Source organism: Dunckerocampus dactyliophorus, chromosome 4 (genome assembly GCF_027744805.1).
Source record: "Dunckerocampus dactyliophorus isolate RoL2022-P2 chromosome 4, RoL_Ddac_1.1, whole genome shotgun sequence".
Lineage (NCBI taxonomy): Eukaryota > Metazoa > Chordata > Actinopteri > Syngnathiformes > Syngnathidae > Dunckerocampus > Dunckerocampus dactyliophorus.
In genome coordinates, this window is record NC_072822.1 from 20,723,456 (window position 1) to 20,751,223 (window position 27,768).

General features: G+C 39.2%; 2 protein-coding genes across 4 annotated transcripts in view; one reads left to right on the forward strand and one right to left on the reverse strand.

Annotated features, from left to right (window-relative positions):
* slc15a4 (solute carrier family 15 member 4) overlaps window positions 1-435 on the reverse strand; it is a 46,748-nt gene extending 46,313 nt beyond the window's left edge. The window contains exon 1 of the mRNA XM_054772628.1: window positions 337-435. The gene's annotated coding sequence lies outside the window, so the exon portion shown is untranslated. The remainder of the gene's footprint in view (window positions 1-336) is intronic.
* Window positions 161-26,903, forward strand: glt1d1 (glycosyltransferase 1 domain containing 1). 3 transcript variants are annotated; one of them, XM_054772629.1, is made up of 12 exons: window positions 161-394; window positions 5,084-5,235; window positions 5,348-5,453; window positions 10,079-10,130; window positions 10,930-10,966; window positions 12,445-12,501; window positions 18,508-18,606; window positions 20,074-20,123; window positions 21,654-21,697; window positions 22,102-22,222; window positions 23,477-23,575; window positions 26,017-26,903. In XM_054772629.1, exons 1-12 carry the CDS (start codon window positions 327-329, stop codon window positions 26,161-26,163), a joined length of 1,032 nt encoding a protein of 343 aa, XP_054628604.1. In that variant the 5' UTR covers window positions 161-326; the 3' UTR covers window positions 26,164-26,903. The 3 variants fall into 3 exon arrangements, with proteins under 3 accessions (XP_054628604.1, XP_054628606.1, XP_054628605.1); XM_054772631.1 differs by having other exon boundaries at window positions 22,107-22,222; window positions 26,017-26,156; XM_054772630.1 differs by lacking the exon at window positions 12,445-12,501.
* The last annotated feature ends 865 nt before the right edge of the window (window positions 26,904-27,768 follow it).

The following is a 27,768-nucleotide window of genomic DNA, read 5'->3' on the forward strand; positions in this document are numbered from 1 at the left end:
CACTGGCGTGATAAATTATTGCAAGCAAGTCTGCCGTATGTGTTGGCTCCAGTGTTTGTTTCAAAATCATTTTGTCATAAAAAACACATATTGCACCCACACTCGGCTGCGCTCAATGTTGCGTGTTTCCAGGGAATTAAATAGTAGACGGACATGTAAACAGTCCAAATAAAGTACTGTACTGTATAGTGTCAAGTAAGGCGTTTACCTTCCCTCTAGGAAACGTCAGCCTTGCTAGCCTGCTACGCTAGCACATTAAGGCTGTAGGGTTTTTTTACATTCAGTGACGCCTATGCACATATACGTATTCGGCTATTATTAAGATCATGAAATTACTTTTTCTTGCTTGCCTCGAACCCAAAACAGGGAACCACACCACAGCTGAGCGAATCAGGTAATTCCTTCGTAGCTGGTGCACTGCACTGTGCACTGTTGTGAGACTGCATTATCAGTGAAGCAGAACTGAGAAGTAAACTGTTAACCTGGGCAACACCCACCACTGTTATAAAACGTCAACTTTTATTTTATGTTGTTTTTAGATACAGGTATTTATACAATTAAAGAGCTGACTGCATCAGCAGAAGCAATGTGTACTGTGTAAAGAAGTAGTCCGAAACGTGAAACGATGCTGTTAAACTTAAAGGGTCCCTGACGTGGGACTTGGTTTGAATATGTATTGTTTGTAATTGTGTTCTACATTGTTAAGATTTTTGAAAGCGAATGGTAAATTCGCAAAAATTACATTTATACTCCCTGTCATTGGCTAGCAACCAGTCCAGGGTGTACCCTGCCTCCCGCCAGAAATCAGCTGGGATAGGTTCCAGCATACCTTCGCGACCCTAATTAGGATTAGCGGAGTAGAAAATGGATGGATGGATACATTTATAGTTCATGGCGCCACCCATGACGAACTAGCTGTCACAGTTCAGCGATTTCCAAAAGTGACGGCATCGGGATACTGTTGCCAATGTTCCCGCTAAGCCCTCTCCAGTGTCCTCAGCGCACAGCATGCAGCGCATAAAATAAAATCCAACATGAACTGTAAATAAACACATAACATTTATTCTGTACCATTTTGAAATGCAACTTGGTGAATGACAGGCGACAACAAGTGGTAACATATAACACAATGACGAACACTGTCCAGGCAATGATAAGATTTATTTTTACTTACACAGCCAATCAATTCATGAACAGTATGTTACATAGTATATGCCACTGTTTTCCAGGTTAGCATATACTGTAGCTCAGGGGTCAACAACGTTTTTCCTTGTGAGAGCTACTTTTACAAAATGAAAATGGCCAAGAGCTACTCATTTTTGTAACATTTATTTTCAGAGCTTATTTTAAACCCAAACAAAGCGAATATGCTTGTTTTACCAGAACATTAACAAAATGCTGGTGTCCACAACTCACATTTTGTATTTCAGAATGCATTTCTTTCTACTGTTCTTTCATTATTAACTGAAAACCTGAATGAAAAGCAGGCTTGCGGGCACCTCATGTGGTCATGGGGGGCTACCTAGTGCCCGTGGGCACCACTTTGGTGACCTCTGCTGTAGCTGATGTGACAGCGGAGTTAGTAGCTGCAGGCTGCTTGCTAACAATGTTCCCTCTAATTTTTCAAGTGTTTGAGTGTAACTGATGCCAGCCTCTGAGGCTGTGCAAGTGTACGTTGGTAAAACCTCACTCCCTCTGCCTTGAGAGCTGCGCTGAACACGCGGTCGACAGTCTGGGTTTTTGGCCGTATGATCAGCGCTCTCGTCTCCCATTGCAAAGGTCGTGTGTTCCAGCCCCATAGTGGGCAGTGTGAAACAGGGCGGGTTACATGAGCATACATACAAATGATCTGAACATTCCTTGGACCTCTGTGAGCGCCATCAGATGTGCACATCTGTAGTAGCACACCCATCCAAAACATGAGAACTTCAGGTAGTCCAACTTCCATTTTGTACATGAGTGGGTTCAAAAGAACGATAAGGCGTATTTCACAATGTATCTTTCTTTGTTGTCAACCTCAGACAAAACAAGTCATAGAACTATCATCCAATTAATGATCTGAATCTTGTAGGAAACCCCTAGTTTAGAATTTAATGTTCAATTTTTTTCTTGTTTACCATTTATTTTGTTAATTATGTATAATGGAATTTCCTTTCTGTGTTGCAACAGCCTGTTGTGGAACTAGTTCATCCTGGAAACTTACTTGAAGTTGATGTCATAGTTGTTGTATATTACTTTTGTCTAAATAAGAAAAATTTATTTAAAAAAATGTCAACCGAAAAAAACAACCATCTTCCGGTCTCTTCGGCAACACTCGGAAAAACTAAGCGTAAAACTTCCTTTTTCCGGTAAATCCGGCCATCAAAAAAAAAGCACGCTAGTATTACATGCACGGTTAAGCTACACATGACATTTAGTCCACGCTTGCTACTTTAGCGTTGCAGCTTGTTTTTCAGAGCAGCCCTTTCTCATCCGAAAAAGAAAAAAATCTCACCCAGATTCACCTCTTCCAGTTCACCTTAAAATAACTTCTTTGGCATTGTGTGTGGATGTGGTACTGGCCGTAGTGGTCGTTTATCGTCGCCTTGTTTTTTTCCACGTGTACCAGAGGCGTCCATCTCTGCACTTGCTTTGTTCATTGTTGTCATAAACCTTCCTCTTGACATTATCAGATACTGTGAACATCCAGCAGCACACAATGTTTTGGTATGACTACTATTTGGATGAAAAATATACTGAACTAAGTCGATGATATACTTAATTTGTTTACTCTGCTTTAGCTGAGAGGTGTCAACCCGATGACGTTACTTCTGGAAATGAGGTTGAGCTGTGAGCTAATTTGTCATGGATGGCGGCATCAACTATAAATGTATTTTTTACAAATTTACCATTCACTTTAAAAAAATCTAACAATGTAGAACATAATATATAACATATTTAAGCAAAGTTGATGAATCATGTCAGGGATTCCTTTAACTCCAACTATACAGGTGCACTCTACTGTTTGCAAAATTGACTCCAATTGAAGTTTAGTTAGGGCTGAGTGGTTAGCATGTTGGCCACACAGTCAGGAGATTTGGAATACCTGAGTTCCTATCTCCTTTGGCATCTCTGTGTGGAGTTTGCATGTTCTCCTCGTGCGTGTGTGGGTGTTCTCCGGTTTCTTCCCACATTCAAAAACATGCATTTTAGGTGAATTGGTGACTCTAAATTGTCCATAGTTAGTGTATGAATGTAATTGTCAATGATTGTTTACAGTATCTACGATTGACTGGCGACCAGTCCAGGGTGTACCCCACCTCTCGTCCAAAGTCAGCTGGGATAGGCTACAGCGTACCCCCACGACCCTAGTGGGGATAAGAGGCAGAGAAAATGGATGGATGAAGTTCAGTTGAAATGATCCTTACTTTTCATTTATATGCTTTGTCTGTGATGAAGCAGAGGTCAGAAGCCATACCTGCACTCTCTTAGCTAAATTTGACACTTGAGGTGTCGGTACTGAAATTGTAGACAGTGTTTCAAATTTAGATACATTTAACACCAGTAATCATAGTTGAGAAACAATCAGATTTATATTGTCCAACACCCATCGTCTGGTACAATATAGTCACAGAAAATGAAATACAGACTACAATTCAATGCAAAAAAAGTGCAAACCCTGTTTCCAGCCTGTTTCCAGGTCAAATGAACAGTACAGTAAGTTACTCTTAATTTCTCCTTTTCAATACAGAACAAGAGCAATCGCAACACATGTACTGTGTTCATATTTAGTCAACTTCAGTAACTACAAGATGAAGGGGCAGAGATAATAAGACTTGTCTTCTTTCTGCTCCCTTTCATTCTGGTTTGAAGAGTGTTTGTTTTTATGTCATATTGTTTTAATATTGTTTGTTTGTTGCTTCTTTCTTCAATGAAATAAATGTTTCAAAATAAAACAAAAAATCAAATGAACTTTGCACTTGATGCCTTGAGGTTTTGATCAAAAAGTGGAATCATTTTCTGAGCAAAATGCTGGTAGCAGCTGAGGGGTTTTCCACAGTACTGCTGCTGGTGTTCAGCATGCAAGCCATAAAATTGCTAAGAACATGCCCTTTTTTGCCAACGGCATTGTGGACCTCAATGTGTCGCTCTTTGTTTAATTTAATTAATTTGACTGACACATTTTGATGACATTACATCTAGGGAAATTTCTGTATCAATATAAAAGTTATAAAGTACATTTATATGAAGAACATGATCAGTTTGGTCGGTAAGTCAATAAATGGATTTAACTTCACACCATTAAATAGGACAATTATCTCACATAAATCAGCTCACTTTAGATAATCACAGTATGCAGTATGTACTTTAGAGCTGCAAGAATGAATCCTATCCGATTAACAACTATTTTGGTAGTGGATTAATTGTTCTTTTTATTAAAAAAATGTAAATATCCTCTTACTACAGCCTCTGAAATGTAAATATTTATTCACTTTTTTAGCCATCAATGAACACAGGCCTATTATCTTTGTGTTTTAGGCAAAACATCAGCTTTGACTTTAGAAAACAGTGATCAACATTTCTGATATGTTGCAGACAAAACCTAACATGCATGTTTTTGGAATGTGGGAGGAAACCGGAGTACCCAGAGAAATCCCACGCACACACGGGGAGAACATGCAAACTCCACACAGAAATGCCCAAGTTAGCCCAAGGAGACTCTAAATTGTCCATAGGTATGAATGTGAGTGTGAATGATTGTTTGTCTATATGTGCCCTGCGATTGGCTGGCGACCAGTCCAGGGTGTACCCCGCCTGTCGCCTGAAGTCAGCTGGGATAGGCTCCAGCATGCCCCCGCGACCCTAAAGAGGAGAAGCGGTATAGAAAATGGATGGATGGATGCAGCAAAACCACTAACTGTTGGTGTGTGGCTCATATTGATTTGGTCCTAACTGGGGGACAGGGAAAGTGAGGAGGAAGTGTTGGTCATGTCAACGATAGTGCAGTGTCATTTAGAAATTTGATCGCATGTTAGTGCGAATCAAGATTTTTTTGAGCAGACCTATGCCAATATATACTGTATCTTATTCACTATATCTGCAGGTCCTACATTGAATCAGCAGGACACATTTGTGAGCTCCGCCATGCGGAAGAATTCCAGTCGTCCTCTGATGTGGCTAACATGCTATCACAAAATCTTGAATTTGACGGGGCGCTTGCCATTCATCTGTTCAAAGCAGGCAGACTCCTCCTTGGTAAAATGCATGTTGCTTTTTCAAATGTTTGTGCCATCTCGTACAAAAATCACAGATATTGAAAACTTGTTACCTGTCTCAAATCTGCTTGAACAAATGTCCTTCCCAACAGACATTCAAGTACCCTTTGGCATTATCTTTGGTGGAACAGACATCAATGAAGATGTGAAAGTTGAGAAGAAGCGTGCGGTTATGGAGAAAGTTCTACTTAAAGCAAGGTGATGTTGCCACATCATTATTTAGCTGACTGAATGCAGGATTTCATAATGAGTCAAAGCTTCTAAAACCTTGATTGTGTAAGGTTTGTACAGTTCAACATTTTAAGATGGCAACAGCTTCAGCCTGGAAAGAATGCAATAAACTTACATTATACAGTGGTGTGCAAAAGTGTTTGCCCCTTCCTGATTTATTTATTTTTTGCATGTGTGTTTCAGATCATCAAACAAATTTAAACATTAGCTAGTGACAACACAGCTGAACACAAAATGCAGTTTTTAGATGAAACCTTTTATCAAGGGAGAAAAAAATCCAAACCTACATGGCCCCATGTGAAAAAGCGATTGCCCCCCCCCCTGTTAAAACATAACTAAACTCTGGTTTATCACACCTGAGTTCAATTTATCCAGCCACGCCCAGTCCTGATGACTGCCACACCTGTTCCCAATCAAGAAATCACTTAAATAGCACCTGCCTGACAAAGTGAAGTAGACCAATAGATCCTCAAAAGCTAGACATTATGCCGAAATCTAAAGTAATTCAGGATCTGTCAGTCTGGAAAAGGTTATAAAGCCATTTCCTCAAGTTTTGGGACTCCAGCAAACCAGTGAGAGCCATTATTCACAAATGGCGAACACATGAAACAGTGGTGAACCTTCCCAGGAGTGGCCAGCCAACCCAAATGTGTGTGTCCCATTGCATCTGGCGTAAAAGTAACACCGCATTTCAGAAAAAAAACAACATACCAACAATAAAATTTGGTCGTGGTAGTGTGATGGTCTGGGGCTATTTTGCTGCTTAAGGACCTAGAAGACTTGCTGTGATAAATGGAACCATGAATTCTGCAGTCTACCAAAAAATCTTGAAGGAGAATGTCCGGCCATCTGTTCGTGACCTCAAATTGAAACCAACTTGGGTTCTGTAGCAGGACAATGATACAAAACACACCAGCAAGTCCACCTCTGATTGGCTGAAGACAAACAAAATGAAGACTTTGGAGTGGCCTAGTCAAGTCCTGACCTGAATCCTGTTGAGATGCTGGTAAGAAGGCAGTTCATGCTCGAAAACCCTCCAATTTGGCTGAATTACAACAATTCTGCAAAGATGAGTGGGACAAAATATCTCCACAGCGCTGTGAGAGACTCATTGCAAGTTACCACAAACGCTTGATTGCAGTTGTTGCTGCTCAGGGTGGCCAAACCAGTTATTAGGTTTGGGGGAAATCACTTTTTCACACAGGGCCATGATTTTTTTCTCCATTAATAATAAAAACTTTCATTTAAAAAATGCATTTTGTGTTCAGTTGTGTTGTCATTGACTAATATTTTGATTTCTTTGATGACCTGAAACATTTAAGTGTGACAAGCATGCAAAAAAAACACCACACCACTGTATGTGATGTGATCCAAAATTCTCTTAAGATTGGAGCAACAAGGAAGTCAGTCAGCATAATTGACAGCATTTTGTTGAACTTTAGAGGTTCTGCAGTTGTGGATGAGAGGAGCATTAAAAGTAGAGTTTTTTGTTTTTTTTTGCTTTGTAAGTTAATTTAAAGAAAACCTCGTCTTTCATATTTAATAGTGAATTACATCTACTGAACTATACGTTGATATACGTCTCCAAGGTACAACAAAGCTCTGTACCCTTGATTTTGTTAAGATGAAAACAGGCAGGAGGGCATCTGTTACGCCGATCTAAGAGGCATGTGGGAGAAGCGTGGACACGCAGGTCTTAAGACTTAAATCATCTGAATCCCTGCAATCCCTTGCTAACAGTCTCACATACAAACCTTTGTTACTACTCTGTCAGCCCTTTACCACAGTGGCCAAGAAGTATAACAGAAAGGGAAAAACTGAAAACAAATTTCCTCTTACCAAAGGGATTTCCATTTCAGAAAACTAAATTACATTGTAAAAATACATTTACAAAAGTAAAAAATGCATAGAAGGTAATAATGGTACTTATTCCAAAAATTTACATATTGCATATCTAATGGAGAGGGGAGGTACAGGAAGTGATAGTTTACCCCTTTTGTGCTGCCATTTGTATTAAACGCCATAAGAATGATTTATATTTCAAACATTTCAACCTCAGTACTTCAAACCTGTTTCATAGAAATTAAAATGTTCAAAGAACAAATCTCTGATGGACTTAAATATTTGTCCATTGTGATATTTAGACTAGCAGCAGGAGTTTACTCTCAGTTTATCCAGAGCGAGTTGAGCGATTTACCAGGTGTGTCACACAGTAATGTCAAAGTGAAATTCGCTAACCCTAATGTAAATGAGAGTTATTGGTTCAGAATGTTTGTTTTATTGGCCTAGTGCAACTTTTACGATTAAAAGAGCCATTTTTCCCTCTCTTCCTCTAAAGACAAATAATACCTGTTACAACAAGAGAATACAACAAACAGTGAAGTGTTCATTGTGATGTATGTTGGTCGAACCTAACTAGCTGATGCATTAAGAAATGTGCAGCACAGTGAATTGACAACCTCTTCCTTTTAGCTCGCTGGCTAATGCTGCTCCACTTAACTCTCAATCAGTGAACATATGTGGCCTCCAGTTCAAGCCCGACGTGTGCAGGACTGGACTGTGGGGTTGACCACTGTTACACATTTGTAGTCCTACTTTGAAATAAATTGCTATTTTTCAGAAAATGCTGAGAAAGTTTTGAAAATGTCTTTCAACATTTTTTTTTGCTTTCAAATTGTTTTGCTATTTAACAAGCATACATTGAAAATGGGCAATTTATTTGGTGCCCCTTACTGGTGGAAAATAATTTCCCATTACTGTAACATTCCAAGCAACCCATGCTTACCACCGCCCCCACCAACTCACCAAGGGGGCAGCCCTACAGAGTGGTGGAGCCCCATCTCCGCCCCACAACACCATCGCCACAGGGAGATTAAACTTCAGTCTTTTATTAACAAAAATAATGTGACGTTTCGGTGTGGCGATGACCCCAAGATGCAGAGACGGGAACCCAGTACAGGTAAAAAGTCTTTAATTCTAATAACTGCAGAGCAGAAAAAAGGGAATTAGCAGAAGCATGTAGCCAAAACATACACAGATGGCACAAGGCATTAACAAACATGCACAAAACAAACAACGCACCAACAAAAGAAAGACACTACCGCCTGAAATAAATAATCACCACGCAAATTAGCGCTATGTGCGTAAAAGCAGGAACGTAAAGGTGGCTGAAAACAAAACAAAACAGGATATAATACAAAATAAGGGCATGAAAATTGGAACTAAGGCATGAACAGAGAAATAAACAAGCTGTCACACAAGAAGTAATGCGGGTCTGGACAGTACCCCTCGCCCAAGGAACGCATCCCAGACGTTCCAGCGTCACCCAGGGTGGACAGGCAGGCAGACAGGCGGTGGGTCGTCGGCAGGACCCCTCCAATGAACAGCCGAGACGGTATGCCCAACAGAACCGGCAGGACTTCTCTGAATTTACTCAGTTCTTCCATATCCCATTTTTGGCAATTCTTGAAAATTTCATCCAAATCCATTCAGAACTCTTCAAATTATTTTGAACACAAACAAACAAACAGACAAACACCAGCAAAAACATAACGCCCGCGGTGTGCTTGCGCTTTGATCTGCGCTTGGCGGAGGTCAACAAAAACGCTACGGGGACGAGACTACAAGCAAGAGTTGCTTAATTTATTGGTATTAATGTTTCCTATGTTCTGAAATGAAATAAGAATTTCATTGAGTATAACTACCTGTTTTACTGTGCATATGACAGTAAAACTCTTGAATCTTGAAGAGGGAAAGACTGGCAACGTATGGTAGGGGTGTCCTGATACAACTTTTTCACTTCTGATCCGATACCGATATCGCGGCCTTAAATATCGTCCGATAGCGATATCAGTCCAATAACAGCACGACTCATACATACTTTTATTACTTATTTTGTAGTGTGAAATGTTAGAAAAGGCTTGACCAAGTGATATTACTCAAAACAGAACAATAAGCAATAGTGGGTATGAGAAAAACAGACCCCTTTACTTCTTTAAGCATTTGGCATTATATTACATTATTAGGCATTATATAGCATTTATTATATACTTTATTATATACTGGAAGTTTGCAAGCAGAGAAAACTGGAAGTATCCAAGGGCAATACAAAATAAAAGCACGAAAGTGCTCAGATGTTACAAACATTTTTGACTTTCTGGAACAAATGAATTGGTTTTGCATTATTTCTCATGGGAAAAACTGATTTGGTTAGAGTACCTATCGGTTAGAGTCAGGCCTTCTGGAACAGATTAATGACACTAACCAAGGTTCCGCTGTACTTCAGAGTCACCACGACAATTCACATGTAAAACACATGCACACACACACACACACACACACACACACACACACACACAAACGATTCCCCGATATTCTTTGCTTTCTTGCTACTACCATGTACATAAATTCTGCTTGAAAACAAAGATGTCGTGAGCTATGTGATTCAGGAATTTGACCCCCGCCATTGTTAGAATTTCATCTCCTGTTAAAATTTGTGCTGCTTATAGAAGGATATAGGGCAAATCTAGGACATGTCTTTTTTTCTGAAACTGCTCCTATAAGGGTTACATTAAAGTGTGTGTTTTTAATAGGTTTGCAGTTGCATTTACGGACAAACTGAAGGAGGAGGCCATGTTGTTTTTGGTATGGCTACTTTTTTCAATTCCTTTTTCCATTCTGTCTGCAATATTTTAAATTTAAAGTGCAGAATAATTGCTTTCATTGCAGGTCTGTGGATCATGTGTCATATGTTTTGAACAATTTGCAATAATGTTTTCTCATGACTGATAACTTACAACTGACTTATTTTATGTCTGCCTGTATGCATTACCTTTCACATTCACATGAAATTTACAACTTACATTTATAACATAACTATGTAACTACTACAAATGCAAGAGATGGTACTTTCATATAGATAAAATGTAGGTCTGTACCCTTCTCGTTTAGTGCACTCCAAGCCATTATGTTGTGAGAGCAAACTGCCTTTAATTTTTTTTGCATTTATGACACAACAAACACCAGGAGCTTGACTAGTACAATAAAAATAACTGAAGGGCTTTTACTACACCAACAATAGGCTGCCTGCTGCATGCAGATCTGGCTTTGAAACAATATTGCAGTGTTTTATTTTCAGATTATATTCTAGCAATGAACTGCACATCAAGGCTGGTGGCATGCTTTATCTTTGTCATTTAGTGCTGGCATTAGGCTGACACACACATTTTACAGTGACAGAGAAAACGCAACATGAGTGGATCCAGTGTGATAACATGTAATTGTTTTTTTTTTTTTTAATTTGTAGAAATTCCAATTATCTTAAGTACCTCGCTGAGAAGTTTATCTTTTCGAAGATTAGATTTTTCTGGACAGTCACATGTAAATGTACAATTGTTTACAACTCTTAACATCTTTTAACCTCATGTAATTTTCCCCCCCATAGCATTCCCAAAGCAGCAAAATATATGTCCAGCCTCAAGGTAAGCTCTGCAGCAAGAACATTCATGCAAGTGCATCCCTGACTCACCAATGCGCTCACATTCACATTTCTCCCCTGTTATCATGCTTTCACGGATGCAGAGTTCTATTTGCTCTTACTATTGGCATGCTATGTAGGACAATCCAAATCACTTCCTCATTTTGTCTTTCCTGCCAGGAGCTTTGTTTGCATAGATTAAAGTAATTATGGGACGGCTGCATGCAATTCCCAGGCCAGTAAAATATTCTGTTATTTTATTGTCTTCATGCATTTGCTTATGCTTATGCTTATGCTTATGCTTATGCTTATGCATATGCTTTATGGAACCGTCATTAAGGATAGCATTCAAAATTATGAGCTGTCCGTTTGATCAGTGAATACATTACATTGCACACTGCTTTCTATGTTGATTTAATGTGCACTTCACAAACGCAATCCCTGCATACAGCTCAAAAGTGACTTTACTTAACAAGCTATTATCACAAAAATGTATTTCCAGCATATGAGGTAATTATGAGTCACGTCCCATTGCATCACCTTCAAGTTCCTCCTCAAAGATGCCAAACCATTCCCAAACCAGGTATACCATATAATCTCTCCAGTGTGTTCACAAGCATGTCCTGTTTGTGACCACCGCCTCAGATGACTCCATGCATGGAGGAATAGCGGTTGTACTTCCCAAAATCCTACTGAATGTCTAAGCTTTATGGCTAGCTACCTTTGACTCATTCTGTTTGTGATTCAACTGGCTTTTTTTGTTAGTTTTCTTACCCAACACCCATTATATTTGATAAGAGCCTAAAATGTCTTTCAATAAACCTGAACTCATTTGATGCAGCAATTTACTTTACTTCCTATTAAATGAGGATCTCTGAGTCATCCTCATTCACACCCTATGTCTGCCCCTGAGAAGTGTACCAACTACTTCAGAAATGTCTCCTCTACATAGGGCAGGTCATTAGTATTAAGGAAATTCCACCAACCAACACTATCCTCAATATCCACACTCTTGCAGTTAACATGTTAACTTACTTAGTTGTGTGACATTTCGCCATAACCTCACGAAAATTGTCAGAACGCCTTTCCTGTGACCAGTCCAGAAAGGCCCTCTCTGTCCTTCACCATTGGTATGCACAAGGGAGAAGTGATGCCTTTCTTTGCAAGTGGTGATCTGTTTTGTTGTTCAGAATGTACAGGGCCCTTGGGAAGCTTGGCACTTAAACGGCTTTCCTCTGTCCCAGCCCTGTACCCTAAAATTGTCCTCTTTTTCTTGGCTGAACCAATTAGACAGTCATCAGGAGTTCTGTGTCCCTCAGCAACACACTGGAGGAATACCTCCACCACATTAGAGCTACGATTAAAAACAATTCTGATTAAGGTGTTAATGCTGAAATTATGAGTACCCTACTCTGATGACTAAACTGAACTTTATCTGTAATATGAAATTTATATTGGTGTTTATTTTCATTTACTTTAAAGGTATTGAGACAGAAGTTGCAGAGGATTTCGACTGGGCTGAATTCTTGCAAAGTTCAGGTACCACCGTGTTGAAAAATATTTGTAGTACTCATTGCCTGCAAAGTACTTGGTTTCACTAAAAACTATGATCTGTTGAATGTGTTGATAACCTTTTTATAAATACTGTATTTTTTTTTAACATTGACAATTTAGCATTTGCATTCCCAAAGTAACATAAAAATATACAATCGTCCCTTGTTTATCGTGGTTAATTGGTTCAGGACCCGACCGCGATAAGTGAATTTCCGCAAAGTAGGCTTTGTTATTGATAAATGGAATATTTTCATAGTTAAAGCATAGAGAACCCGTTTAAGACCTTCTAAATATGTTTTTTTTAGCATTATTAGAGCCCTCTGGACATGAAATAACACTCCTATGGCCACTTTTACACTTGTACAGTATTACCCAATATAGCTGACATAATAATAGAAAATAAGACGTCTTAGACATAAATAAGACATTACATAGACTCACATGTTAGCATCGACAACATACTTGGTAGCTATTGTCTCAATGTAACATTCCTGATACCGAGTGGCCAGTGTAGTAGAACACTACTGCAATGGCACAGAGAACACATATGTAGTGAACATTTGGCAGGAGCTGCTGTCAGCCACAACTCACGCCCATCACTGGCACTCTTCACTTTCTCCACACTGCTGACCATGCTATGTCACACATGTCACTTCCCAGGCCCCACCTCTTAAAGGCCCGCACAACGTCGCAGATATTACACAACAAATAACATCTTCTGCCTTACATTTGCTGCCCCCATTGCAGCATCTAGCCTATAGTGACCATCTCCCGCCCACTTTCCCTTCACAAAGCCAAAACAAGCACGTCTGCTGTGTGGGACTTCCTGTCGCTGTGAGAGTGCTACAAGTTTTACATCCTGCAAAACATGCCACGAAAAATGTCACGCCGGGGTAGCGCGTTAAAAAGCTTTAGTTTGGTGCAGCATTTGGGGGGCGGGCACTTGGTAGGGTGTAGTGAGTTTTCAATCAGTCGGGCGGCGGCTAATGTAGCCAAAACGGAGGAGGAAACCGGGTTTGGCTGGGGTCCTCCTGGAGCGCCATCAAGCTGTTTTCGCATCCTAATTCTCCTTAAAGAAGGCGCCTGAAGTGTCACCAGTGATTTTGAAAAAGTAAGATAAATATGTTTTATGGTTAAATTTTATGGTTTCCTTTTCATATCATATAGCCCAGGTGTCACCAACGTGGTGCCCGCAGGTACCAGGGAGCCCCCTACGACCACATGAGGCACCCGCAAGCCTGCTTTTCATTCAGGTTTTCAGTTAATGATGTGAGAACACTACAAAGAAATGCATTGTGAAATACAAAATGTGTGCAATTTGTTAATGTTCTAGTCAAACAAGCATATTCGGTTTGTTTGGGTTGAAATAGCTATGAAAATGTTGCAAAAATGAATAGCTCTTGGCCATTTTAATTTTGTAAAAGTATTTCTCACAAGAAAAAACAATGGTGACCTCTGATATAGCCAATAGTAAATACAAAAAATTACTCTTAATCTATGTGATTGGTATCGGTATCGAATGATGTCACTCATGGATGATCGGTATCAGCAGCATAAAACCATGATCGGAGCATCCCTAGTTTTGAGTAATAACAGGCCGTATTCAACCACGAAACAATGATCATTTATTAATTAATTTTTGAAAACCGTGGGAGCGTGCAGGCGCGATGTTCGAACCGCGATGTAGCGGAGGGCGACTGTATTTTTTTCCTCTGAAAATAAGCCTTTTTTTTTAACAGAAAACACATTTTATTCACCATAAGTCAGTAATAATTTATAAATCCATGAAAATACAGGTCAAATCTATAGCCCACAATTTTTACAACACCTGCATGTGCAAAATACATGAATTGGTGTGTGTGAGGTCCCCATGGTATTTTAGTCTACATTTGTCTTTTTTAACTTCCTCTTCTGATACAATTTTAGGTATACACCCGAATCAAAGCATTTATTAACACCACATAATGGTGCATCATAATGGTTTACAAACTAGAACATGTTGCTTTGTTGCAGTACTTTTTCGAACTACAATTCAAATGGTGTATTTTTACTTCATGCATCTTTAACTTGGACTCTGGAAGATGGGGTCCACTCGAGTACCTTGGTGCTGTGTACAGAGAGCAACGCTTGATTAATAGCTCTCCAGCCTTAGGCCATTTGTCACCACATTTCACAACTGGTGCAAGTCATACTAATTGCCCACAGACTGTTCTCCATTAGTTATTCTTGAAATCTGACTCACAACATACTAAGTGCTCTTTTCCCCTGATGTGTTTCAGAAAAGGTAACCGTAATTAGGATTATTTTGAGATTCAAGCTTGGTTAAGTATCAGAATTTAAAATGTATCATTACGCAGTCTTCATATTTCTTTCCACAACTGTATCAGGAGAATACTCTACACATAATTTTTTGCTTTTAAATGAAGCAATGAGGATGAGTGAATGAGATAATACAATACAGAATATATATATAATTGTGCTCACCTGTAGTTTTTAAATTGCTACAACTGTGCTTCTAAAATGATAACTGAACTTATTTGGACGCTCCTAAAGGATAATTTAAGCCTTGCTCTTTATTTGTCATTGGGTGGCTTGTTGCTTTTTACAGGATGAGGTATTTGACATCCCCTGTGACATACATAAATTGGTACAAAGTTGTATACGGTGTATTTGGTTTAACCAGCAGCGCTTACTCTATACCTTGTGTGTTCACCTCAGCTCTCTCTAGAATTGCTTTGGTTGAAATAGAAAATAGAGCATTCCTACCTGAATGAAAGTACTGTGTGACTGGTGTTTCATCTTTCAGGGGTCACATTGTATAGATTTCCAAAGTGACAGATTTAAGAAAATTATGTACATCTTTATTCAAGTCTGGCCTATACTCGATAATAAGTCTGTCCTTTTCATGAGAGCAAATTAATCTTTCATCAGAGCTGAAATGGGCATCAATTGCTAACTCAGTTGTCAGTGGTTGCCTGCAAGAAATTATACAGTATTTTTCCTGATGACAGCCACTGCTTGCCACAGTGCCAAAATGTCTCTCACTGTGACACATAGTGTCATTATTTTGTCCTTGCAAACAATGTTGTGTGATCGAGGAGAGACAGAGATTAACTTGAGCAGTTCAAATAGACCACTTTCATGCATGCACGGCCACTACCGTATTCTGATCAAACTATGTTCACAATGCCCCTCTGAAGTCGATGGCAAACAAAAAAAAGATGTTTATTCATAGACCTTAGTGAAGTGCATATACAGTAGAAGGAATGGGAGGGGAAAGATTGATGCTTGCACTTTAGGTGATTTTTATACTTAGTGACTCCCTTGCTTCTTTTGCTCATTTTGCAAAATCTCTTCTACAATTACAACTGTCTATCATTATTTCCCTGCATCTTCTTTTAATGTCAGTACTTGGGTGTTTACCTGAGCTGGTTTGCTTTGTCATGCTTTAAATCAATGCAAGGTTGCTGAAGACATCTAGGAGAATTAGCAGCTGTGTTGACAATAGGCTCTGAGGATCAGGGTCAATGCCCAGACTCCACGCTGTCACTTTTAGAGCCGCTTTAATAGCATTAAAGATCTGCCTCAGCCTCCTGATCTGGACTTAACTGGCAGCAGGGGATTTCTCTTGCCTGTCATGGAACTCTCAGCATTTGCTCATGTGGATGTTTGCAGTGTCAATGTGGGGTATTTACTTTTATAAAGGGCAAATATTTACAACACTTTTTGAGATATTGAGATATCTGTCAGGGCTGTACAAAATTCGGAATTGAATTGAGAATGACCTCTAAATTCCAATTCAATTATTGACTTTGAATTTGTTAATAATAATTTGAATTGTTGGATAAGAGGATAGAACAGCACTTCGTCTCCCAGAATACCTTGGTACAAGGTACAACTACAAATTCTGCCTTTACAAAAATGATAATGCTCATGGAGGTGTTGCTTGAATATCATGACAGTTTCAGAAGAAGAGTAAAGTCCAAACTGGCTGTTTTTTACATTTCATTATGAACATTGGCTAACTTCTTTTTATCCTTGTATGACAATTAAGTATGTTCAAATAATGACACTAAGCCTTTGTCAATTGTCTTAAAGGTTGTTATATTGTTTTTAGGTTTTCTTATGAACAGTATTTAACTTATTTTTACACTTGAACACTTGAACAATGAACATCAGAAAATGACATGGCGCCTTTGTCAATTGTCTTAAAAATGAAAATTGGCTATTGTATTGTTTTTACGTTTTAATATCAACGTATTTTTACACTGGTATGATTTTTTAAAAATGACAGGAAGCTTTTGTCAATTTTTTTTAGGTTTTCATATTAACAATATTTTATACAAGGGGGTCCAAAGTGTGGTCCGGGGGGCATTTGCAGCCCATTTTCGTTGTTGTGCGGCATGTTGTATATATATTTGTGTGTGTTTAGTTAATTTAAATATGGTTGTATTATAGTTAAGAATATGGTAGTGTTGTGCAATAGATGTGATAAGTTATGTGAAATGACATGTTTGAACGACAGGTGTCGCTAATTCGCAAGGTTGTACAGAGCGTAGAAGAAGTAGTTCAGGAAGTCAGAACAAGAAACCCGAAAAAGTGATACAGACGCATGTTGAACGTATGTTGTGTTACGAAGTAAAGAAAAACCAAGAAACGACACTTCTGACGTCAACTTCATTCTGTGACTAGCAACGAAGTTACAGCTAAGTTACCACACGGCACACTGTAAAAATAATAATGGGGAAAATAGAGCAAAAAGGCACGATGTCAATAGATGTATGTGAAATGCTGATGCTAATAGCTAATAACAACACAATGCTTTGTCTTTGTCAATTTACAAACAGTCAAATAATTTACAAATAATTTACAAATAATTTCTTTTTAGCCTTTTTACAAAAATTTTAAAAATATATAAAAATATCAAATTGGACCCCCACATCCTTTGATTTTTCAGTATGCATCCCTCGGTGGAAAAAAGTTTGGACACCCGTGATTTGCACAATTAAGTACGGATGTCACAAGATCCCGTGTCAAACGATCTCGTGAGATTAAAACGTGACAGGATTTTTCATTCAGAAAGAAAATTGTCTCGCAGGCACTACTGTAGGCCTGGGACAATAATTGTTTTATCCAAGTCTTTAAAATGTCTGTCCAAACATTTGGAGTTCACTAGTGAAATAAATTGTTGATAATTATAAATAATTACCCTTTTACTTCTTATAAATTGCTAAACTTTCCAATATTAAGGAGCATGCTTAAGGGTGGTGTCTGTTTGTGTCATTTGGAAGAAAAATGTATGTTAAAAGTATATAATTCTCACTGATATGTGATGAGAATTAATTTATCTGAATTGCATTAAATTCAATTCCACTTCTGTTAAATTCAAATTAAATTCAACATCTTGTGGAGTAGAGTCAGTTCAAATTAAAATTCTTCCATTGAATTGAATTGAATTCTGAAATTCTGAATTTTGCACAGGGCGTGTGTGTGTGTGTGTGTGTGTCTGTGTCTGTCTGTGTGTGAGGTAATAACAGTCCAGCGTTGAGTTATTAGCATTTCCGCCATCTGAAGGTCAGATGCTGAACAGTATAGTCACTGTCACTGTTCTGCCAGTTTTCAAATAATCTCCGAATTGCATCGAACATCGGGTGAATTGGGCAAAGAGCTGACCCAGTAGTGTTTCCTCAAACAATCTGACATTACTTCTTCTCCAACAATGTAAGTCTGCTCCGGCTACTCGCACTGTGGCAGGATAGTTATGACTTACACTTATTAGGCCACAGCCTTTCAATGCCTCCCAATTTCCCTGCTGAGCATTACAACTCTGATCAGGGAATTGCGCTTACACATTAGTCACTGCCTTCTTATTTCCTTCATGACCTTGGGTGATGTATCACTTTCATTACCTGCCAATGTACTTGGGATGTTCATTATGCAGTGTTTTGTTATTTTAGCGCTGTTTTTCCTTCATGTCTGGCCTCTCTCCAGGTATAAGTGGTGAGCATGTGGAACGGCTCCATGTTTTCCTGTTGATCTGCGGCATCAGACGAATCAAGGACCCACTCTATTTAGTGGAAAGCTTTTCAGGTGCATTTCACTTTTAAACACTATTATTTTTGGAACTTATCAGATGTTTTAATGTTTTTTATTGTTGTTGCTGGTTGCAACAATACATCACTGTGACGTAATGAAATAATCGTTTAATTTGCATAATTGGCTATGACGCATGAGCAAAATGTGAGTAAAAAATGTGAAATGCAAAACAAATATATTTAGAAGTGCAAATTAACTTTCTTCTGTCGCTTCTTTTTGTGTTTTTTTATGCCACACATAAGACGGACTCGTCTTTTAGGTGGTGGGGGGACTCACAGCAGTACTCGCGGCTTGTTGAGAAGAGCAGTACGTGCTTTCATGTCAGACCTTCCAAAAGTCTTTTCACTAGGTTTAATTTTTTTCAGAGTACAATCAAAATTTTAAGACGAGTTGAAAAATTGCAAGAATTTACATTTTGCATTGTTGGTATTGGGCATGCTTGATTCCAGTGTTTCCGGGGGCTAGTGGGAATTGCTCCAGGTGCTGAAGATGACTTCACGGAGGGCATCAGTTGTCTATTTTTGAAAACTTCCTTTGCCATCCATACCCAAATGTTCTCAATGTGATTTAGATCAATGAAACATGTCGAACGGTCCAAAACAGTGGCGGTCATTACCACACAGACGAGGGCCTACAGTAACATTTTCATAGTCAGCTGCCGTTTGACGCCCCTGCACAACTTGAAGCTCTATTGTTCCGTTAAAGGAAAAAGCACCACAAATTATGATGGCGCCCAATCCACTGTGCTGTGTGGAAAACATCTCATTTTTATCCATAACCCTCAGGATCTTTGAAGTACTTTAACGTGACTATCTTACTGCATCCAACCTCAGCAGCAAGGATGCGCTGCAAGAGGCCTTGCTTATGCAACCCAAATGTCCGACTGCGTTCAAAGAGAGAAAGCTTTTTTGCTTTTGCCATCAAGAGATCATGACAGTGTGAATACCTGACAAAAAATGAAGATTGAATCCACATTTTTAAAGGCTGTGGTCTTAAACTTTTCAGCTGATGAACAGCTTATTTCACTTGAATTTGTTTGTTTGTTGTTTGTTTGCAATAAATTAAAATTATTATTTTTGTATTTTGAAGTTCTGTTTAGAACCTCCTTCCAGCAGTGTAAAATGTAAATTCTTGCAATTTTTTAGCTGTTCTTAAAATTTTGATCAGGAGTGTATCTAGAGGGCCTGATTAGTTGCTAAGTTGGCAACACTGATCCCTTCTGCTCCGTCTTATTATTATCTGGCAGACCCGGTGCGTTATAATGTGTTTATGAGCGAGGGCGAACAGGTAGTACCAAATCTATTTGTGGCGGGCTACCACAAAGTAGTGTCCCACCCACAGCGCTACATTGTAAATAAAAATGATATCAAACAAATGATCTGCATCTGTTACGCAAATAAAGATGTAGGTGCTGTTGGTCCTCCAGCCCATCTTCCAATTTGCCTATTGTGTGTCTTTCAGAGTGGCACAGTGAGAATCCCCAGCATGTTCTTGTTATAATTGGTCCGAGGGTAAGTACACAGCCTTTAATCTTTAGTTATGTGTTTGTCCTCCAACATACGCCAGGTTTTTCTTTCTCTCTGCATCTTGGCTCTATATACAGTTAGTACTACTGAAACACACCCTGGAGCTTCAAGCATCTGCTAATTGGACAGAGTAGAGATAGCTTTAACTATTTAGTTGCAATTGTAGTCAGCACTGAGCATGCATTTTCTCCAAACAGGCTGAGAGTCATCAGCTGTAGTGCCTTGCCTGTTCCCTTTTGTGTCAAACTGACATCTGCTTATTGCATATTTCAGATGAGCTCTTGCCTAACTAGTCGTGTATACAGTACAGCTTTGTGTCTTTTTGATGCACATGGATGAGCCTTGATCTGCACACACACTGGCATGTGACACATGACATCAATTGCCCGTTTCCATGTCTTCCACCCTCTTGCTTCTGTCCAGTGTCTCATGCCTTCAAGTCAAACAGTAAATGGATTTGCCATGATTTGGGCAGTTTTGTAAAACAGATAGCATAAGTCATGTATTGGCAACAGTGACCGCCCCCCTTCAATAATTTATTTTCAATTGAGCAAAGTGTGTCTTCATCTCCTTCCTTACTGCTTTGATATGACACCAGTGCACAGTGTTTTTGTCAAAGATTGTTCCACTTTATTTCTCTCCAAAACAACAGCATTAGATATGGCTGAGGGCTAATCCACTGTCTCCATGTTCTCCACTGTGCTTTGTTCTTGTTTGATAAAACACTTCAGTTGAAGCAGAGATGATTCATCCCAACACCCCTGAATCACAGGAAAATTATTTTTGTTTTTGTTTTTTTTGGTTCTCATATAAATTAAAAGGCATATATTTCATTTTATTTATAAAATAAACATGTTTGTCTATTGTTTTCCCACAATATTGACAATATAAGCATTGTCAACATGCATTAAAGAGATAACTGTGGAATCTAAAAATACAGACTCATGACTGTTTGGATGAGACATGCATTGCTCAAGCTGATGTTACACACCATAAATACACAGGAGGAAAATTCAGGTCAATTTGTCAGTGATGACACATATAACTCATCGGTCCCGGCACAACTGTTTTAAGCATTGCCTTTATTTGTTGAGAATATGTGCATTATATTTTTGTTTGTTGATTCTGCCATTACTTACATACTGTGATTGATCTCGTGCTGGCCATCTACCAGTTTATTGTACGATAATAAAATGTATTCTTAAATATGAATGCACTTGTGTTTCTATTTTCAAATTCCATGTGCTTTACAATATAATGAAAAAGTAGCAGCTTGCTTGGCTACATCTTTGACCTAAATTGATATGCTGTGACTTTTCTGAGGGTAAGCTAATGCACACAAATCCCACATTGCAATTAATCAGATCGGCCATCCACCCTACCCTGACCCCAATCTCTGAAAAATACTGGATTTTCAGAAAATGATTTGCTCTCTGTATAAATCATTAATCGAGCCATTGTGTAGTTGGTCCTCCCTGCGTTCTTAATTATCATGAATGCTCGTCTATCTCCCAGATTGATCCTGTGCTGACTGATGCAGTCGAAGCTGTTGTTAGGAGGTAAGTGCCCATTCAATTTTCATTGCCAGTTGCACACTTCAAAGAACTTGCAATTTGGGAAACTGCCTGCAATTTCTTACCCCCAAAATTTTTGACTCTGTACAGCAAATGGCACATACAACTACAGTTATCCCTCAGAAATGTAAAGTGAATGCAAATTTCAGGTGGCTTCTTTCACTTTCTCCCACTTGGTAGTCAGGGCAGATCTGTTCATTTTTCGCCATGGGCTTTCACCACAACCGCGGTTGCCCTCAATGGTTAGGACTTCACCTGAACTCAGTGTGCATGTCACATGTTGTGTGGCCGTGTTTCTTGCCCTGAGCTTGTCGCTGCTGCTCACGATCATTCACGCCGTTGTGAGCCCTGAGTCACGCCAGAACTGAGCTTTGTCACTGTTTCTGCAGAACAGCAGGGGTCTTTTTGGCTCGGCAGAGGAGCCAGCCGGAGCTTCACGCTGCCATGAAAAGGTGCTTTGCTGTGGTCAACAGTTCCATCTCAGAAGGCATGTCAGCAGCTATCTTGGAGGTAAACGTCTTCGGACTTCATGGGTAATTGGGCAACAAATCACCTGATGAAAACATTGAAGTCTTCACATCAAATGCATGATCAAATATGCCTGTTATAATTTAGTAGGGAATACACTCATTGTTTAATAAGTCACAATTGTTCAAGTTTATGACTCCTGTTGTTTTATTCCTGAGCAAGCAAAATTTGCAAATCCACTTAATCTCTTCTAAACACACTTGATTAAGACAACCCACTGTAGGGTTATGGTTGGGTTAGTATGTTATCATGTTTGTCTCAACAACCTGCTACAGGGTGAACTACAACAAGAAGCTAAGATAATGAAATTATAGTCATTATTCTAGGGGTCCACCATTAAATAAACATTTACTGTTGCATGATGCAGTATATATCCCCGTGCGTGCGTGTTTTTTCTCCGGGTACTCCGGTTTCCTCCCACATTTTACAAAAACATTCATGTTAGATTAATTGGTGACTCTAAATTGTCCATAAGTATGAATGTGAGTGTGACTGGTTGTTTGTCTACAGTGTATGTGCCCCACGATTGGCTGGCGACCAGTCCAGGGTGTACTCCGCCTCTCCCCCGAAGTCAGCTGAGATAGGCTCCAGCATACCCTCGCAACCCTAATTAGGATAAGCGGCATAGAAAATGGTGGATGGATGATGCATGATGCAGTATATCCTGCAGGAACATTACCACATTCATGGAAACATTTATGGTAAATGAACAAAGCTTCTTCTACACACAGTTTTAAAAAGTAAATAAATGAAACAGCTTGCATTGTTCCACAAAGAGCTCAGGGTCAATCTCATGACGACATCAAGCTATAGAATAAAATGGCAGAATGTACCCACTCACTAGTCAGTCCCTGGTGGCGTAATGGTACAGCTGCTGCTTTTTAAGTCAGAGGGTGTGGGGTGGATCCCAACCCTGACCGTTTTTTTTAAATTCCGTTATCTTCTTTTTTTTACTTTGCACACAGAACAATTTTTTTCCCTTTGTATTACTCTAAAACCTGCACCTAACTAAATTCAGGTTCAAGTCAAATAGTATAAAAATAGCTTTTAATGGGTTAGTTGGGTCCTCAAAATGTGGTGACCAGGGGGGCCTAATATATATTTTTTTCATGAGGCCCAAAATTCCCTGTACCCCTGTGATGTAGACGTTTGTAGTTTTGCTCTGCAGCTTTGCTACACAAACAAGCCACCAGTTAGAAGACACCCTGCCTGGTGTAATGCTGTGTGTTCCGACAGGCCATGGATCTGGGGCTACCTGTGTTGGCCAGGGACATTCCGGGAAATACAGCTGTGGTGCAACATGAGGTCACTGGTCTGCTATACTCTTCCCCTCAGGTAAATAATGCAGCTAACAACACTGATTACATGTTGTGATTGTACGTTGCGCTTTAGTACTGACTGGTGCGATAGGCTTCTGTGAATTTAAACTGTAAATAAGCGGAATTGAATCAACTACTACAGCGAGTGTATCCCTTTTTCTCACAAATACACCCCTGATCAAAATGTTAAGACCAGTTGAAAAATTACAAAAATGTACATTTTGCACTGTTGGATCTTAAAGAGGTTCTAACTGAGCTTCAAAATGCAATAAGAAGACTTCCGGTTATGGCCGCCATGTAGGAAGACACGTGTTACATCGCTCTGCTCCTAATTACCACAAATCCTTTAAAAAAAATATGCTCATGAGAGACAAAGGTTATGAAAAGTGACATAATGCAATTCCGAGATGCTGCAAGAACACCAAAGAAAAAGGTAACTCAACTAAACAACAAAAATTGACGGAGTTGTGCCTTGATGTTGAGCAAGTAAAAGTTATTGGAAGCAGGGCGGCAACAAAAGAGCCACAAAATGACAGCAAATTTCGTGGATGAAAAATAGACACAATGTTGGCGCTGATAAACTCCTTGAAAACTGACTTTGCTGCAAGATTTGATGGCGTGGTTAAGGCAATTAAGGTTATTAGGAAGAAGATTGGCAACTGTCGAGCCAGTGGTGCAGACCGAACAACGTGCCTCAGATGCCGAGGGCCTGATAGCAAGCATGCAAGCTAAGCTAAAAGAGCTGGAATCCAAAAAGTCCAAAATGGAAGACAAACTCCTGGACTTGATCATATAATTTTCATGCCATCCAATTTGTCAAATCAATTCCAGCTTTGCTTCAGCTAATTTAAACTTTTGGAACAATTTCCGGTTACATGGTAGATAATAGTAAATGTTCCATTTTGTTACTCAATCCAGATGATTGAAAGAACACACCCTCTACAGTAATGCAATTTAATGCATCGTAAATGCCGTAAATGTATAAGCTGCACCCACTAAATTTAATGGGAAATCCAGATATGTTCTTATAAAAGCCGCACCGGTGTATAAGCCGCAGGTGTGCACGTCATAGAAAGGGACATTTAGTGAGCAGAAAGACATTACACAGAGGAGATGTCTTAAACTTTTTATAAAATATTTTTTTTTTCCGCAAACAGTGCAAAACACAGCTAACTACAAGTACACGGCTAAGTACAAGTACACGGCTAATTAAACTCTGCGGCTAGAAACTTTTCAAAACAGTACACGGCTACGGTAGTTAAACAGTGCCTAGTGCGTGTATGTTACGTAATGCTTTTTGTTCCATAAAGCTTAGGATCTTTTGAAGAAAATGGAAGAAATGACTGAAGAAAATGACTTGTCTTGCTGCATCCGACCTCAGCAGCAATGGCACGTTGTGAGAGGCCTTGATTGTGCAGCTGAACACTCTGACCGCATTCAAAGAGAGAAAGCTTGTTTGCCTTTGCCATCAAGAGATGATGACGGTGTGAATACCTGACAGAAAATGACACCGAATCCACATTTTTGCCATGATTTGGGATTTTAAAAGCTGTGGTCTTAAACTTTTGATCAGCTTATGAAGAACTTATTTCACTACATTGCTTATTTGCAATACATTGCTTACTCTTTTTTTTTTTTTCCCATCTCACTCCCAAGTCTTCCTTTTGCATTTTGGAGCTCTGCTTAGGACCTTTTTAAGATCCAACAGTGCAAAGTGTAAATTCTTGAAATTTTTGAGCTAGTCTTAACATTTTAAAAAGGAGTGTGTAAACGTTATCCATTAAAACAATGCTTACCATTTCAATATAAATGTTTGAACATTCAATGTGTGTAATCCAGATAAATAAACCAGAGTGTGATGTAAAAGTACAATAACACAGGTTAAAGCCAACAGAGCTACAGCCACTCTAAGCTAGCGTGAGATAGTGGCAGGAGGACATTAAGTCCTTTCCATGGATGGTGGAGGAAGGGCGGCCGTCACCACACGTGATCAGAGCCGGGCTGAGCTGGAGTTACCCCTCGGTCTGATCAGCCATTTGGTTCCTAGAATGCAGTGTGGATATGCCGTATGTCTTCACTGAGCATTGATCATGTTTTAATTGGTGTAACTTTTTGCGTCACCCCCACCACCCAGCAGGTCCCTGAGACTTGGTGGGTAATGGTCTTCAACATTGTTTTTTTTTTTTTTTTTAATATTCTAAATAATCTAAGTAAGTGGCAGTTAATATAGGACGAACTGAAAAGATCCATTGGACATATTTGGACCTGGAGCAAAAAATATCTCCATCCTTTTGAAGTAGTTACGTATCAATGCAAATGCTTTTATCTGTATTCGTCTCTCATGTCTTGTAATATGGCTTTCTGCTTTTAAAAAAACCCTCTTCAGGCAACTTCAATGGCAGGCTTCAAGTGGGGTTTGGCAGTAAATGAGATTTATTTTGCCTCTGTCCCTGCCAGGAATTTGTGCATCAGTCTCAGAGGCTGTTGTCAGATCATGAGCTGAGAGCGAGAGTGATAAGGAATGGAAAAGTCTACGTGGTGAAGCATCACAGCCTGAAACAGGAGAGAGAAACTTACCAGAGGCTGGTGGACATGCTGCACTAGCGCCACATCTGTCAGCTCCTTTGTTTACTTTGGTCATGTCTACACAAACACGGGTATTTTCTCTATTACATATTGGGCTTTTGTTTTTTTTGTTTTTTTCCTTTGACATGGGTCCTGTAGGTTGTAACCTTGAGTCTGAGTCTTATTTTTTGAATATGAACTTTTATATTTCTTTGGTCTAAATGGTGTTCCTTTGACACTTTGGCTTGACAAAAGATTAACGACAGTGACTCGTTCATCACTATATTTTTTTACTTGATCGGGACTCGCGGGTACTTGTCTCTTACCTCGTTCACTTACACACCGCTGCTAACGCTAGCTAAATTAAAATGTTGAGCAAGTCCGAGTTTCTGCACATGCGCTTTGTGACGAGTGAATCAACTACCCGATTCACTTCCACTCACGTCAGTAAAAGGAATTGAGTTTCTCATCACTACTGAGAATCATGTGGACAAATTTATTTTAAAAATATATTTAAACACTACGGTCAACATTTTTTCTACCCCAAAATACAGTCTTTACAGAAGCCTCAGTAAAAATTGGGTATGACACCATTCTACATCTTTCATACAATAAAGTGTACTGTATTTTACAATACCATGCTGTAAACATGTTTTTTATTGGTGCTTTAAAGGGATGGCTATGATGCAATAAAACGGGAAAATGCTTCTTTTTCACAGTAATATATTTTATGCATTTGGAAGTGTGCTATTTATTTCAGATTTAATAAACATGGTGAATTTATCAGGGTTCTCTGTCTCTTGTTTCCACTTTGTGCAACCACTTTTTTGTTTGATGAAGCGCAGCAGAAGCTGGTTAAAAAAAATTCCAATCTAGTTTGAAAGGTCGCAAGGATTCTGTTTCACAGTGCGCAGGACAACATTTGCTTAGAAACACCCTTTTGTGGCAACTAAAAATACACAGTACACTCAATTCGTACACAGTATACAGTATGTAATTTCAGAGCAAAACTGTTATAGTATAATATACTTCACTGCATGTTCCACTGCCATACAGCTTTCTTTTGCATTTTGGGCGTATACATAGCGTATTCACGAGTTCGACGTATACATGACATATTAGTAACTTATGTAGAACGTTTCTATAACCTATAGACAACTTATACCAACAAATGCATAGCGTTCACAACTTATGCCCAACGCCAGTCTAACTTATGCAAACCGCACGGCAGCGTATGGCCGACGATCACGTGCCGTAGCCTATAAAAAGGCTGCCACTTGATAAGTCAAATCATCATGTTGACATCGCAGTGTCACTTGATGACTCAAATCATAACCTCACGAGACATCGCAGTGTCAACATCACCATCATGCCAAAGAAAATTTCCAAGACCGCTGCCAAGAAGTATCAGGGCAGTGACCATAACTTATTCGACGTACGCCAGCGTATTGGCCATATTTTATTTATACGCATACGCTGGCTAAATCGTCAAGGTGTGACAGGGCCTTAAGTGCAATTTTTACATTTAATTTTAACTTATGCATTATTTGTATCCATGCAGTTATGTTGCTCCTCATTTCTTTAATAAAATGCCTTAAGTTCATCTTAAATGCACATTGGGCATGTAATTGTGTGTATCAATGT

Excerpts from the sequence above, each read along its gene's own strand:
- glt1d1 (XM_054772629.1), top strand. The coding sequence starts at position 327 with ATGAAATTACTTTTTCTTGCTTGCCTCGAACCCAAAACAGGGAACCAC. Across the intron at positions 5,236-5,347 it reads AGCAGGCAGACTCCTCCTTG|ACATTCAAGTACCCTTTGGC; the intron begins GTAAAATGCATG and ends CCTTCCCAACAG. Across the intron at positions 22,223-23,476 it reads TGTCAGCAGCTATCTTGGAG|GCCATGGATCTGGGGCTACC; the intron begins GTAAACGTCTTC and ends GTGTTCCGACAG.